This window comes from Saccopteryx bilineata, chromosome 8, assembly GCF_036850765.1.
Source record: "Saccopteryx bilineata isolate mSacBil1 chromosome 8, mSacBil1_pri_phased_curated, whole genome shotgun sequence".
Taxonomy (NCBI): Eukaryota; Metazoa; Chordata; class Mammalia; order Chiroptera; family Emballonuridae; genus Saccopteryx; species Saccopteryx bilineata.
The window spans coordinates 62,238,794-62,254,102 of record NC_089497.1 but is presented as its reverse complement, the minus strand read 5'-3'; the positions used below and the strand labels follow the sequence as shown (position 1 = coordinate 62,254,102).

The 15,309-nt window shown below is 36.7% G+C and overlaps 1 protein-coding gene across 4 annotated transcripts in view; it reads left to right on the top strand.

Annotated features, from left to right (window-relative positions):
- Nucleotides 1-15,309, top strand: part of CCDC50 (coiled-coil domain containing 50) — a 77,523-nt gene that overhangs the window by 47,998 nt on the left and 14,216 nt on the right. For 3 of the 4 annotated variants that reach the window (XM_066241906.1, XM_066241907.1, XM_066241905.1), the window contains 2 exons: nucleotides 7,846-7,963; nucleotides 12,336-12,860. In XM_066241906.1, the coding sequence (XP_066098003.1) occupies nucleotides 7,846-7,963; nucleotides 12,336-12,860 (643 nt within the window). The remainder of the gene's footprint in view (nucleotides 1-7,845; nucleotides 7,964-12,335; nucleotides 12,861-15,309) is intronic. The other variant, XM_066241908.1, reaches the window with a different exon arrangement.

Below are 15,309 nucleotides of genomic sequence, written 5' to 3'. Positions count from 1 at the left end.
AAAGAAAACTTTTTTCACGGGACGGACAAAATATTAAAATTAAAAAATGTTAAATACAGAAACAATTTGTTTAAGTAAATGAAATTTTATTATGTAATTTGCTTATGAATAAATGCAAGTAATTTAGTACAACAAATTAACAAAAAAACTAATGTGACGTGTTGAGGCGCTTTGCATCGCCTATTATTTTTTTAAATATCTGGCTCTCTATTTGTAGTAGCTATTCTTAACACAGCCTCCAAATGTAAATCATTCAATCTTGAGCTTGTTGTACTTTTATTTAGATTCATTAAAGCAAAAGTTTGTTCACTAATATAAGTTGAGCTGAAGATTACTAAATATTCCCTGGCAAATTTTTTTTAAATTTCCATATTTTCCATTATTCAATCACTGATAAAAATTGCAAAAATTTTTTTGCTCTTCTCAATATTTCTCATATAATAATTCATCACATTATAAATTAATTATTTCTAATTGTATATCAACAGGAGCATCATCTACATGTACAGAAAATAGATTTCGGATAATAGATAAAAATTTATCAATTTTCTTGAAACTTTTCTCTTGAAATATTTAAAGATACGGTCACTAATGTTGGAAAATGATCAAATTTGCATTCAGCCAGATTTCTAGAAAAAAGACTAAGCTTCATTTGAAAAGATTTTACTCTTTCTATTAAATCATGAGCATATAAATTTTTTCCCTATAAACATACATTAAATTCATTGAAATGTGTGAGAATATCCAAAGAAAATGCTAAAGCACAAATCTAATTTGGTTCTGATAATTCAAGAAAATCCTCATTTTCTTTGTGTTAAAAATATTTTTATTTTCTCTTGAAGATCCCACACACGTCTTAAAACTTTTCCCAAGCTTAACCAACAGATTTTATTGTGATATAGTACATCTATATAACTTGTAGGTAGTTCTTCAAGGAGTACAATAAATTGCCTGTGTTTTTATCCTTTTGATCAAAGGAAGTTCACTAATTTCACAACTATGTTTGTAACATGATCGATTTTTAAAATATTTTTGCATAATGCGTGTTGATGAATAATGTAATGTTATGGGTATAATTTTATGATTTGGATCAATTTCAGAAATTTTGTCTTCAATTCGTCTTATGAGACCAGTATTATTTCCAGTCATATTTATTTGGTGATCCATCTGTTGTTACATTCACTAATTTTTTCAGTCAATATTGTATTTAAAAAAACATTTTCAACCTCTCGAAAAAGATCTTCTCCCTTTGTTGTGTCTTTCATAGGAACAATTGACAAGTTTTCCAAAATTTGAAAACCTTCAGTGATAGCTATGATAAAAATTAATAACTGAGCAGTATCCTTTACATTGCAACTTTTGTCAAGAGCTATTGCATAAAAATGGGCCGATTCTAAATTATTCAGTAACTGATCATTTAAATTAGTATTCATATCTTCTATTCTTTGGGCAATAGTTTGCTGAGACAGGCTTCTATTTTCAATTTGATGTTTAGCTTCTGTACACATTACATTACATACATCCAACATGCACTTTTTTTACAAAATCTCCTTTGGCAAAGGTTTTCCACATTGAGCAATTCGTTTTGCTACTAGGAAACTTGCTTCAGCAGCAGATTCTTGTAATCCATTTTGCTGTGTAAATACATTTTGCTGCTGGGTCAATTTTACTACGAGATCTGCGGCTTGTTTTTTCGGCTTTCTTCATTTAAATTTTGTGCGTAACTTGCATGTTGCATTTCAAAATGTCTTCCCAAGTTGTATTCTTTTAAAACAGCTACACTCGAATTGCAAATAAGACATACTGCCTTATTATTGTATATAGTAAAAAATATTTCCACTTCCATTCATCATTAAATATAATATATGGCATTCAAGATCAATTTTTCGTTTTCTGGAAGCCATCCCTAGAGTGAAAAAAATTTTAATATACAATATTAATTTAATAAAAATATAATTACCTACCATATAAATATCCAAACTGTATCGCAGTCAGTCGGAACAATATTTAATTGATAAAATGAGCTTGAAGGGGTTATATCACAAATAAAACAATTATTTCGTTTTACAAGCACCCTGGACACATTTTCAGTTATCAACTGCAGCTATTGTCTATGCTACAATGCCACTTGATTCAGCACACTTGACCACAAAAATAATGAATTGTTTGACCTTGTGCACACACTGGCAAACTCCGCCTAAAAGAATGAGGGTTTCACGTTGCCGCTAAACGTCAAACAGTTCATATCGAGCACAGACGAGTACAAAAGTTGTAAATCTTTATAATGTTTTTTTTGTTTTGTTTTTACAGAGACAGAGGGTCAGACAGGGACAGACAGACAGGAATGGAGAGAGATGAGAAGCATCAATCATTAGTTTTTCATTGCGACACCTTAGTTGTTCATTGATTGCTTTCTCATACATGCCTTGACTGTGGGGCTATAGCAGACCAAGTAACCCCTTGCTCAAGCTAGCGACCATGGGGCCAAGCTGGTGAGCTCTGCTCAAACCAGATGAGCTCGTGCTCAAGCTGGCGCCCTCGGGGTCTTGATTCTGGGTCCTCCACATCCCAGTCTGATGCTCTATCCACTGTGCCACCACTTGGTCAGGCTATAATGGAATTAAAAAAAAAAAAAAGTATCGTATACCCATTTGACCAATTATTGGAAGTTAACCCTAGATTAGTCACATGCATAATTCTTTTCCACGTATCACTATCTTCTTAAATATCTCGATTTCCAATAATCAAAGACGCTTCCGCTTCTGAGTAGCTGAGATTTTAACTTTCATTGTTGTACAGTGGTTAGATATCGAAGTTTATGTATAATGATTTAAAAGTACCACTTATTTCATTTCCACAGTGCGTCGTGCGGAGAATATTAAAAAATTTAATCGCAGGCTGCATAAACTCATTACGAGGGCCGGATCTGGCCCGCGGACTGTATGTTAGCCATGACTAGACTAAGGCGTTGTGATGAAGGGGCATCATCTTTGTTTCTCTCCTGGGTCATGACACTGAGAAAGCCGTTTACTATTGCATATTTATTAGGATTCAACTCAAAGGTAGAAAAGCAATTATAAGGTTTGTGGAGTGTAGTTTAATAATTTCTACTGGCATTTGGAACTGGTGATTTTTCTTTATATTTTTATTCAGTTATACTAAGGGAAAATTTTTGTTTTCTGTAAAGCGTACCTCTTAGGAATGTAGTGTTGAGTGCTTAATAAACATGACAACTCAGGGAAGTTTTAGCTTTTTCCTTAGTACTGCAGTAAAAATGTATAGGAATTTGGGAAATTCTATAACAGATAACTAGTTTTGGGAGAACAAGTTATTTGTTCAACCTTGCTCTATTTTTCTAATTGACTGATGGATTACTTGTAGGACATCGAATGTAATAAACCAGACACAGCAGCTGGCACCTGGTAACACCCGCAGATTTATTAAAATGATGCATAAGGGAGTCGAGACATTTTACTTTAAGATTGTTCAAACTCTTCATTGTATAAATAAAGAATTGAAGCCCAAAGAAATCTATTTTAGTAGTTAATATTTTTTTCCCATTGTCTCTGGCTCGAACTGAAAGGAAAAAGAAAATTGTAACTTTCAGACTTAGGGACCATTTTCCATCAAAGTGTTAGAAATTCAGATTTCTTTGCATGAAAGTTTTATGTGTGTTAAGTAGTATTGTGTTCTTTACCTCTCAGAGTAGTAATATTTGGTGAGAGCCCATACAGGTATCTGATACTATTGCATGGGCTTTTACATAGGTTATTTATCAAACTGTATATTTTTCACACTTTTCTTTTTAATTTAGAAAACTAATTTCAACAGGGTGACATTGATCAAGAAGTATACATAGATTTCAGATAAACATCACCATATAATTTGAATGGTCGATTATGTTGCATATCCATCACCCAAATTCAAATCATTTTCCATCACCTTATATTTGTCCCTCTTTACATCTTTTCCCCAGCCCCCTCTTCTTTCACCTCCCTCTCTCTGAGAACCACTGCACTTTGATCTGTGTCCATGAGTGTCAGTTTTGTATCCGCATGTGTGAAATCATACAGTACTTAGCTTTTCCTGATTTACTTATTTCACTCAGTATAATGTTATCAAGGTCCATCCATGTTGTTGTAAATGTTACTATGTCATCATTTCTTATGGCTGAGTAGTATTCCATTGTGTTTTGTACCACATCTTCTTTTTTTCCCCCTGTTCTCTTGCTTTTACTTCTTTATTTTTAATTTTATAAAAATTCAAGTATTTATTTTTATTTCTTTTTTGAAATTTATTTTTTATTAATTTTAATTTAATGTGTAAACATGGATTCAAGCATCCCACTGAATATAGCATCCCCTCCTCCATGTCCCTATTTACATTCCTTTTGTGCCCCTCCCACTAACTCCCTCCCCCTTCTCTCTGAGATTTGCTGTCCTGTTATCTGTATCTCTGTTATATATATATATAATTTCACTAATCCCTTCACCTTCTCTGATCCTGTTCTCTCATTCCCATTCCCTTTGACAGCTATTCCTCTGGTCCCTGTGACCCCGCCTCTGCCTCTATTTTGTTCCTCAGTTCACTGTGTTCCTTAGTTTCCACATGTGAGAGCATATGACATTTGTCTTTCTCTGCCTGGCTTATTTCACTTAGCATAATAGTCTCTAGGTCCATCCTGGCCATTGCAAAAAGTAAGATTTCCTTCTTTTTTATGGCCATGTAGTATTCCATTGTGTATATGTACCACCACTTTTTAATCCACTTGTCCACTGATGGACACTTGGGCTGTTTCCAGATCTTGGCTATTGTAAACAATGCTACAATAAACATGGGGGTGCATATCCTCTTTTGAATCAGTGATTTGGTATTCTTAGGATATACCATATTTTTCACTCCATACGATGGACCTGACCGTAAGACACACCTAGGGTTTTAAGGAGGAAAATAAGAAAAAAAAATATTCTGAACCAAATGCTGTATTAAAATATTTAATAAAATACCATATTTTTTGCTCCATAAGACACATGGGCATTTTCCCCTCCACTTTTGGGGAGGGGGGAGTGCATCTTATGGAGCAAAAAATACAGTATTCCTAATAGTGGGATAGCGGATCAAAAGGCAGTTCCATTTTTAATTTTTTTAGGAATTCCCATACTGTTTTCCACAGTGGCTGCACCAGTCTGCATTCCCACCAGCACTGCAGGAGGATTCCCTTTTCTCCACATCCTCGCCAGCACTTGTGTATTGATTTGTTAATGAGCGCCATTCTGACAGGTGTGAGGTGGTACCTCCTTGTGGTTTTAATTTGCATTTCTCTGATGATAAGTGATGTTGAACATTTTCATATGCCTATTGGCCATCTGTATGTCCTCTTTGGAGAAGTGTCTATTTAACTTTTTTGCCCATTTTTAAATTGGATTGTTTATCTTCCTGGTGTTGAGTTTTAGAAGTTCTTTATAAATTTTGGTTATTAACCCCTTACCAGATGTATTAGCGAATATATTCTCCCCTTTTGTGGGTTGTCTTTTTATTTTGTTAATGGTGTCTTTTGCTGTACAAAAAGCTTTTTAGTTTGATGTAGTCCCACCTGTTTATTTTGTCCTTTATTTCACTTGCTTGTGGAGATATATTGGCAAAAATATTGCTACAAGAGTTATTCGAAGGTTACTGACTATGTTTTCTTTCAAGATGTTTATGTTTTCACAACTTACATTTAAGTCTTTTCTCCATTTTGAGTTTATTTTGGTGAATGGTGTAAGTTGATGGTCCACTTTCATTTTTTTGCACATCTTCTTCTTATGACCCAGCAATCCCTCTACTGGGTATATACCCCCAAAACTCAAAAACATTGGTATGTAAAGACACATGCAGCCCCATGTTCATCGCAGCATTGTTCACAGTGGCCAAGACATGGAAACAACCAAAGTGCCCCTTGATAGAGGACTTTTCAAACAGTTTTAAGAAAAGCTTCCAGGAAAGGTAGCACTCAGTTAAAGGAACCTATCTGTTAATTATGTATTTATAAGTTTGAATTTAGGCATTATTTTATATAAAGTCAGATTTGTAAGCCTTTTTTCTTTTTTTTGTATTTTTCTGAAGTGAGAAGCAGGGAGGCAAATAGACTTCCACATGCGTCCAACTGGGATCCACCCAGAATGCCCACCAGGGGGTGATGCTCTGCCCAGCTGAGACATTGCTTCACAACCAGAGCCATTCTAGCACCTGAGGTGGAGGCCATGGAGCTTTCCTCAGCGCTTGGGCCAACTTTGCTCCAATGGAGCCTTGGCTGCGGGAGGGGAAGAGAGAAAGAGAGGAAGGAGAGGGGGAAGGGCGGAGAAGCATATGGGCGCTTCTCCTTTGTGCCCTGGCCAGAAATCGAACCCGGGGCATCCACACGCTGGGCTGACACTCTACCACTTGAGCAAAACGGCCAGCGCTGTAAGCCTATTTTAATGAACATTAAAAGCAGAGTATGTAGATAATCATGGCTAATTTTCCTAGCCTCAGCAGCCAGCTTATTTCTGCACTGAGGTGAAAGAAATTGATTTATTCAGAAGAATTTTTTTAGGTTTGCCTTTCAGTCTTAGTATATTCTTCATTTTGACTTACTCAGAATATTGCAAATGGAAGAATAGTAATTCTTGCTTCAAAATTTACATTATATTTAAGCACTTCTTATATTTCTTATAAGTGTAAAGAAATGAACACCTCAAACTACCTATGAATATTATTACTGTTTGCATCATTGAATGTTATTACCGTATTTGTATGAGCCTTTAAGAATCTGATGGTAGCTATGGACTTTCTTTCAAAAAAAGTGTACACAAACAAAGTGAATGTGCTATTTTATGGGGCTAGCATAGAAATAATCTTCAGATTCAGGATGCTATCACTCTTTCTAAAACATTTAGTAACCCTTCATTTCTTACATTATAGACTTCAGACTTCCGATTTTAAGGAATGCTTGTGATATTAGCCTCAGACTGTTTTTTCAGCCTCGCCTTTCTCTGCAGCACTCCTCCTGTGTTGTGTTTGGACTCTGGTCATTCTGTAGATTGATGTCCATTAAAACAGTCATAATTTTGCTGATGATGTTCCCTCTCCTCCCTTTGCTTATTGGAATCTAGTTCTTTGTTCATAACCAAACACAGATGCAAAGCCTTGCACTAATTCCTTTAAGGAGAAATATTATTTCCTTTTTTTTCCCTTCACAGACATTTTACTCTTCATTTGAGGCTTCCAATTTAACTGTAGTGTAGTTATTTGTATGCACGTTGGTTTTTTAGGGGGATGGTAATATTTTGGGGGACAGGGTCAGAATGTTATTCATCCCTCAGTAAATGCTAAAAACTTGCCTGGAGATGATGTGGAGGGCAGACAAGAGGGAGACTGTTTTCTCTTTCTCAGTTAAGGTAGTGGTACTCTAATGCAAAGATCCAAGATCAGCCAGAAATTCTTTGAAAAGTATTAAATTATAAATGCAATTACTGTACCCTTTCCTAGCCAGACTTATTGAATTATCATGTTGGGAAAAGCATCCACAAATATGAATTTTTATATTATAACTTTAGGAATACTAGGTTTGAATGTCTTCAGATTGAATTGGGTTAAATTAAATTTCTTTTTTCTTTAAAAAAGCCTTTCTCTCTCATTCGGTTGAGCAGTCATCTGCAGCATTTGAATTGCATGAGCTTAATTCCAGAAAGTGTACAGAGCCATAGACAGAGTCCACCCACAAAGGCTTAGCAGTGGAATGTGGGACCATTGACCTGTAGCGTCAGTGTACGGAGTCTGTTCATGCTTTGGTAATATTTATTTTCTTTCTCTCTACATTTGCAGGACATAGCTCGCCTTTTGCAAGAAAAGGAGTTACAGGAAGAGAAAAAACGGAAGAAACACTTTCCAGAGTCCTCTAGAGCCGATGCTTATGGAGAGAGTTACTATTATGAAGATGGAGGTAACATTGCCCACCTCATGACCTCCTCTGTCTTTAGCTTCAACAATGAGGCAGCCCTTTAATTTGTTCTTAAAGTGACCTTAGGCCCCATTTAGACTTGTGGCAGAATTCTGTCTAACTCGAAGGAATTCATTTGTTCTTTATTGGATGACCAGAGCCATATTTGGGGCTGTTAAAGCTTGAACACAGTTTTGTGAGATACCTCATGCATTGTTTTGCACTGTTGCCATTGGAATGCTGTTGTTACATTCTAAGCACGGGACCTGGGGTGTGGAAAACAGTGGCTTGATCTTTCTCAAGGAAATACAGTCAGTATGGTTTGATGCAGCCGAATGGCACAAGTAATGAAGGTATACTATGCATCAGTTACTGGGTACCAAAGTTTTCTTCCCATGCATCTTGTCTTAAATGTAGGCCAATGGTTAGATGACAAATTAAAATTTATGATTCTCTGTTCATTGTTTGCTCTTGATACTTTCTTTGCTATTTGATTGCCATATAGAAAACTTTTTGAGGGAAAGAAATCCCTTTAGTGTTTCTCTTCTTAGCGCCTGTGTTTGCAGTGTGGTAATGGTGACATTGGTGGTGGCGGCTCTTCACCTTCAAAGTGTGTTGGGAAACGAGTATTTGCAAGTATTGCTCAGTCCTTCTTAAAGATCCGTCAAAGGAGAGACATTTCCTGTAGTTTCTAGTTGAGCATCTATTGTAGTTCAGCTTAGAGGCTTAAAGGCCATACTTAGGACAACAAATAAGTAAAATCTAAAGGCTACTTCTAGAGAGTCAAGATTTTAAGTTCAGTGATTTTAAAGGCCCTTGCCAACTAACTATCAATTGTTTCTCTATAATTTCATTATAAAGGTAAGTAAGTAGGTGTTTGCCTTTGATGAGTAGAATGAAAGGAATGTATATGTAGATGATAGGATTATTACAGTTCAGGTACATCTTGCTGGTTTACATTGTTGCTCTAAATTGATCATAATCAGTAGAGCTCAGCTGTATGGCATGAGTAGTAAACAGGTTATTTATTTCTTGCTATATTCTTCATATGCAGAATGCCCAGCACTTTTTTGATACTTTTTCTTACACTGTTTTTTCTAATGCAATCATGTTATACATCATTTAAAAAGAAAAATTATTGCCATATTTTGCTGTTAGAGACCAGAAGATAAAGAGTCAGATTAATTAAAATCTTAGAAATGTGGTCTGGTGTTTTCCATTTGTTTTTGTTTTTAATTCTACTCTAGGGGCATGTTCATTGCTTATAAAAGTAACTACTTTAAACATTTAAATCATAAAAACATTAGGGTGGCAAGTAATGAAGTGTACTAAAATCTTAATTTTAGCCTTACTCTAAAAACTTACAATAACTTGAACTGGAACTGAAACTGGTTGTTCTGACCAGAGTACCATCATCCTGATTTGTATCTTTAGGGCAGGAGACTGTTAAGAATTCAGTGGATTTTCAAGGACACCTAAAAGTTAAAAAAAAAAAAAAGAATCTGTTTCTATATATTTTAACTGTTTTTGTAAACATGAGAGAGAACAGCACATATGTCCCTTTTTTGGAGTTGAGGGGGATTGGGAATAGGAAGTAGTGACCTCCTGAGCATGTGCCTGAAAATATTGGAGTGGGTCTTCAGTTGTCTTGTTGAGAGATTAGGTATTGCTCAGCACATGGTCCTCATTTCTATGCCTTTGAGTTAGACCCAAGTTAAGTTACAGAAATCACATTATGATCCAGATTGTATTTACAAAGCAATCCTTATATTCTTTGCAGTGGTCCTTTCCCAACACATAAGAGATATCCTTTCATTGTGCTTCTCTGTCTTTATGTAATATGATTTTGTCTTACTTACATAATAATCACAGTATATTATTACAGAAATAGTCTTTTCAGCTTTTATTTTACTTAAAATTTAATAAATTAAACTTTAAGAAATGATCATTTATAGATTTTCTACAAATTTGTAATTATGCCAAATATGTCAGATTTATATAAACTGAAATGATATATCTTATTCATTTGTGAATCCATGTTTTTCTTTCAAAGCCACTTACCTATATTACAGGCATGTTAGTGATTTTTTTTTTAAGCTATGGTGTTTTGAGGCATAAGATCTAAGGAAGTTATTGATTATAATCACTCTAAGCATTTTTCTCATTTGTAAAATGGGGATTATTATTATGTCCTTCTCATGGATGTTGAGATGACCAAATAATGTAATTTTGGTGAAGACTTGTAAACTCTTAAGTACTATAGTTTATACATATATTAATGTTATGCATATATAACAGTATTTTTCATATCGTATTTTGAAAGCCAAACATGGAGGCACAAAAATGAAATATGTATATATGTAAATAAGTATGTATGTATACACACATGTACATATATGTGTATATATACATATGCATATATATATATATATATATATGCTATAAGGAAGTAGATTATATTTGCCAAATAACTTGGTCTCAAGAAACATAGAAGTCTCAGTCCTTAACTGGATGGGTTTTAAAGGCTTCAAATAGATTCCCCACCCCTGTCTTTTTTTTTTCTTTCCCAGATTTAAAGATGTCACAGCAAGTGAACTACACAGTAAATATATATTTTATGTGAAAGCATAGTGACAACTCTGCTTTAATTCTTGCAACACATTTCCCTTAAGTAAAACTAATGTCATTAACTTTTGAGGAAAAAATTTAAAAGCAGCAACAGCAAAACAATCATAACCTTACAAGTCCATGTTGAAAACAAAGTTCCTCTTGTTTCTTTGGCCTTAAGGCCTTAAAGACAGACTTACTCACGCACTTTCTTTGGGAACACTGGTATTGACACTGTAAGTCATTGTTTCCTGGATGTGGTCATCATTTAAGTAACTGGTCAGGATTACATTAATTCACAGCAGTAGTCAATTGGTTTTTTCTCAGTTGTCAAGATACACTTAAAATGATAGCTTGGTTAAAAGAGTGGATAACTTTTTATTATCACAGAGTAATTAATTGTTCTTTTATTTCACTTTTGATGTTTTGTAAAGAAATAAATTTAACCATAAGCTATGAAGATAAGTACTTTCATTGACTTTTTAGAAGACATCTTAATTTAGATGTCACCTTTGAAGCAAATTTTCTTCTCAAGTTCAAGAAGAAACAATTCGAAATGATTGAGAAGTTTATGTCATCAGTGATGCATTTAGCATACATCTTTCCTTCTTCCGTTTGCTTTATTAGATTAACAATAACAAACTTAAATGGCAAATACAAAACAAAACCAAGCCAAAAAATCACAACACAACCTAGAAACTAAAAATGTATATAGTTCTCTATTTTCTTTACGTTCCATCAACTTAACATAACTTTCAAATGCAATTCGGCAAGTGGCTCATTCTAGCTATTTTAGCAATTTTCCACCGAATTAAGATTGAAAATATATTCAAAGTCTTAGAAATGTTAAAATAAATACGCTCTTGCTACATGCATATTAGTGTGCTTCCTCTGTTTTCTCACCGTGCTTGTGCCTGAGCGAGACCTGACAAAGCGCCTCTCTGTGCTGCTTTGGAACACTATGCTGAACTTAGGGACTTGTATATTCAGCACAGACTGTGTTTTTATACAAAGAATACAGAATCATAAAGTTTTTTAAAATGAATTTAGGAAATGACTCCTTTTTTATGTGTTCCATTATGGCATCCTTTTTGAATTTTTCCTCTGGCACATTTTAAGTAAGATTGGGAGCAGAATTATCCAAAGATAACACGGTCATTTACTCAAAATTCTCCTCCGCTTCATCCTCTTCCACATGGAGCTGCAGAATGGCTGGCATGTTTGCTTTGGCCACCTAAGGGGAGAGGATAGAGGAGCACTGAGATCTGTGGAGCATTTCTCTGAACTTTGTGGAAACTAGCAACATTCTGATGTTGATTTATTGTTAGTTCCAAGAAGAATATTTGAAAGCCTCTGACTGGAATCACGAAGCTTAGTTTTTTTTCTGTTTTATGAGATTCCCTCAACTCCCATTTTCTCTCCATATACTGGTTCCAAATTGGTTTTATAAGTACAATTTAACATTTGATGGCTATAATTTTTGTTATTGGCAAATATTGAAGGTTAACTCTTCCTAATCATGATCAAACTCTTCTTTTAGATTTATTTTAATTTATTTTATTTTTTTTATTTTTACCTTTTAGACTATGGACCCAGAATCCTTGCAGTAAATGCCCATCCCATAATTTCAATTTGTTAAGTTAAAAAAGTGGGCCTCTCCATTTTAAAATAGGTTAAACTTGGGCCCTGTCTCACCCATATAGTGAGTTCATAATCTCATTGAGTTAACCTGCATTTATGTTTTTCACATTCTTCCACCTCCACTCAGACCAGCCACGGTCAAGGAGGGCAAGGGAATTGGGTTCTGGATTCTCAAGGACTTATACACCCCAAAGTGAAGAAAAGACTGTGAAACAGAGAAAGGAGAAACCCAAGCATTCGCCGGAGAACTCGGAAGAACTGGAAGAGCATCGTTTATCAGGGAAATCTCTGTCTCCTAACTCAGGCAGAGTGAGAGACGACCTTCAAAGGCACTCTGAGCAGCGTGGAAGGCAATGGTCTGCTCATGAGAGGCTCTGGAGACCGCCTCTTCCCAGGATCCGTGGCGAGGTGTTTCTGAGTACGGAATTTGATGATTGGGAGGCTGACAGTAGCCATCGAACTCGGAATTGGGAAAAACAGTCCAGACACCAAGACCAACTTTCACCGAAGTCTTCTCAAAAAGCAGGGATTCCCTGCAAGGAGGCTGTGCTTGGGAGGGTGCGTGGGCAAGGGGAGCGCAGAGAAAGGAAGCACAGGCCCAGGACTCCTCCCTTCCCTGAGAGTGAGGAGCGGCTCCAGCCCCGTGACACAGGTAATCAGGGACCGTTGTTGGAAAGCATGGTCCCACATGCACGTCCAGACAGGTGTATTTAATAAGCATCTCAAGCAACCTCTTCTTTCTCTTTAGATTTTGCTCATGGCTGTGAAATAAATAAAAATGAACCCAAATTTTATGTAAGGTAATTACTTCCCCTTAAGTCTATGTGAAGAAGGAACATACTTGTAACTTTCCCCTCCCGTCTTTTGAGTGAATATCCTGATTCATTACACAGCTCTTCCAGCCCCAGCCTGTAGTGGTGGTGCCCATCCCACACACAGTTCTTCATTTGCCAGGATCATCCATCAGAGACTCAGCCATCAGACCAGAGCTCATGAATTTCTGGTTTTAGTCCAGTGAACCCCGAAGATCTGGTGACACTGTCCTCATAGTATTTGCCTAACTAGAAGATCAACAGGGCTAGAAGTACTAGATATTCTTGATCTTCTCATTCCCATCGGTAAAGTGAGAGATTGGATAGGCGGTCTCTTAAGATAGTGCTTTTTATGTTGTGATCCTTACTCCCTTTTCCTCAGTATCAGCTGAGCTGTTTCCTAAGAACGCAGATTTCTGAGTCTCACATATATTACTTCTATCTCTAGAGTGTGGCCTGGCAATTTGGGCTTGTTTTCGACCTGGAGATGACTGTATTTTAAGTACTTGAAGGTTGAAAAGCCTTGCCGTCGGTTCCTTTCTATGCCTAGTGTTCTCAGCACGAACTCTCCCATTGGTGTCCCGAGGTGCCAGTGTCAGGTGGGCTCCTGTGCAGGTGCTTCACTTATTGCACTTCACAGATGGTGCACTTTTTACAGATTGAAGGCAAGACCTTGCACCATCAAAAAGATGATGACTCACTGTATTGCTTTACTCACCCTGTGGTGTTGATCTGGAACTAGATCTCTCCGAGGTATGCCTGTATTTTTGTACGAATGGAGTGAGTGTTAGATGTAGGCTTCACATTTCTGGCATCTTTGAGGCTTAACTCTGTAGTCTTCATTGACACAGTAGTAGTCTGTTTTTGTCTGGAAACCTTGCTGTACCATTACAACAAGGTAGGACTACTCTGTCTGGTGCTTTAATTAGACCATACCTGTCTCCCTGAACCTGCTTCCCTCTTACTGAAGTTTTGTATAGAGATGCAGAGTTATTGGGGAAGGAGGACCAAGGACGCATTCGTTCTTACTTTCTTCTTTACTTTATCCCAGCCATCCTCTACTCCTGGTCTAGAAACTGGTTTCTGGGCTTTAGGTTTAGGTTGATTTAGTGGGTTCTTCCTATTATGTTAATCCTTTAAGTTATTAAAGGACTTGGTCATTAAGGAAATGAAAATTCCATTCAGCAAGTCATACTGAGTAACTGCCACAAATATTCTTGCCTCAGGCTTTGTGTTTGGGGGATTATTATGCTTGGGTCTGAGCCTCAGAGGGTTAATAACTGAAGCCAAAAAATATGGATATGTAAACAAGCAATTGCATAGATAAACTGAGCAATGAGGTCTAGGGCATAGAAGAGGAACTGATATAGTCTGCAGTAGCTTTTTGAGTAAGTTATATCGAGAGTTTTCTTTTATTGATTTTAGAGAGAGGAAGGGAGAGAGCGAAGGAGAAACATCAGTTTTTGTCCACATATTTATGCATTCATTCCTTGGTTTTATCTTGTATGTGCCCTGACCTTGGATTGAACCTGAAATCTTGGCACCTTACCTGCAATTAACCAACTAAACTACCTGGCTAGGGCTATACCAGATATAGAAGGACATGGAGTTTTAAAAGTTTGGAGGAATGGTGATTACACCAATTTCTATGTTTCTAATTCTATGAATCTGACCTTGTAAGTATGCTCTGAGGACTGATTATCCTTTATGGCTTTTAGTTATACTTAAAGGTATCTTAAACAGGCTTAGAAAGGGTGAAACTAATATGAAACTAGACAGTTTCACAGATCCTACTACTGGAGTTGTAGGCAAATGGTTCTTTTTTTCCCCTTTTTAAAAATTTACCAGGCCCTGGCCAGTTGGCTCAGTGGTAGAGCGTTGGCCCAGTGTGTTGAAGTCCCGGGTTTGGTTCCTGATCAGGGCACACAGGAGAAGCACCCATCTGCTTCTTCACTTTTCCCCCCTCTTCTTCCTCTTTCTCTCTTCCCCTCCTGCAGCCAACTCCACTGGAGCAAAGTTGGCCCGAGCGCTGAGGATGGCTTCATGGCTTCAGCCTCAGGTGCTAGAATGGGTCCGGCCGCAATGGAGCAATGCCCCAGATGGGCAGAGCATTGCTTCCTGGTAGGCATGCTAGGTGGATCCCGGTTGGGAGCCTGTGGGAGTCTGTTTGACTGCCTCCCTGCTTCTAACATCGGAAAAATTACAAAAATTGGTTTTTTTTCACCAGTACAGGGGTTTAAAAAAACAGTATGTCGGCCCTGGCCAGTTGGCTCAGTGGTAGAGCATTGG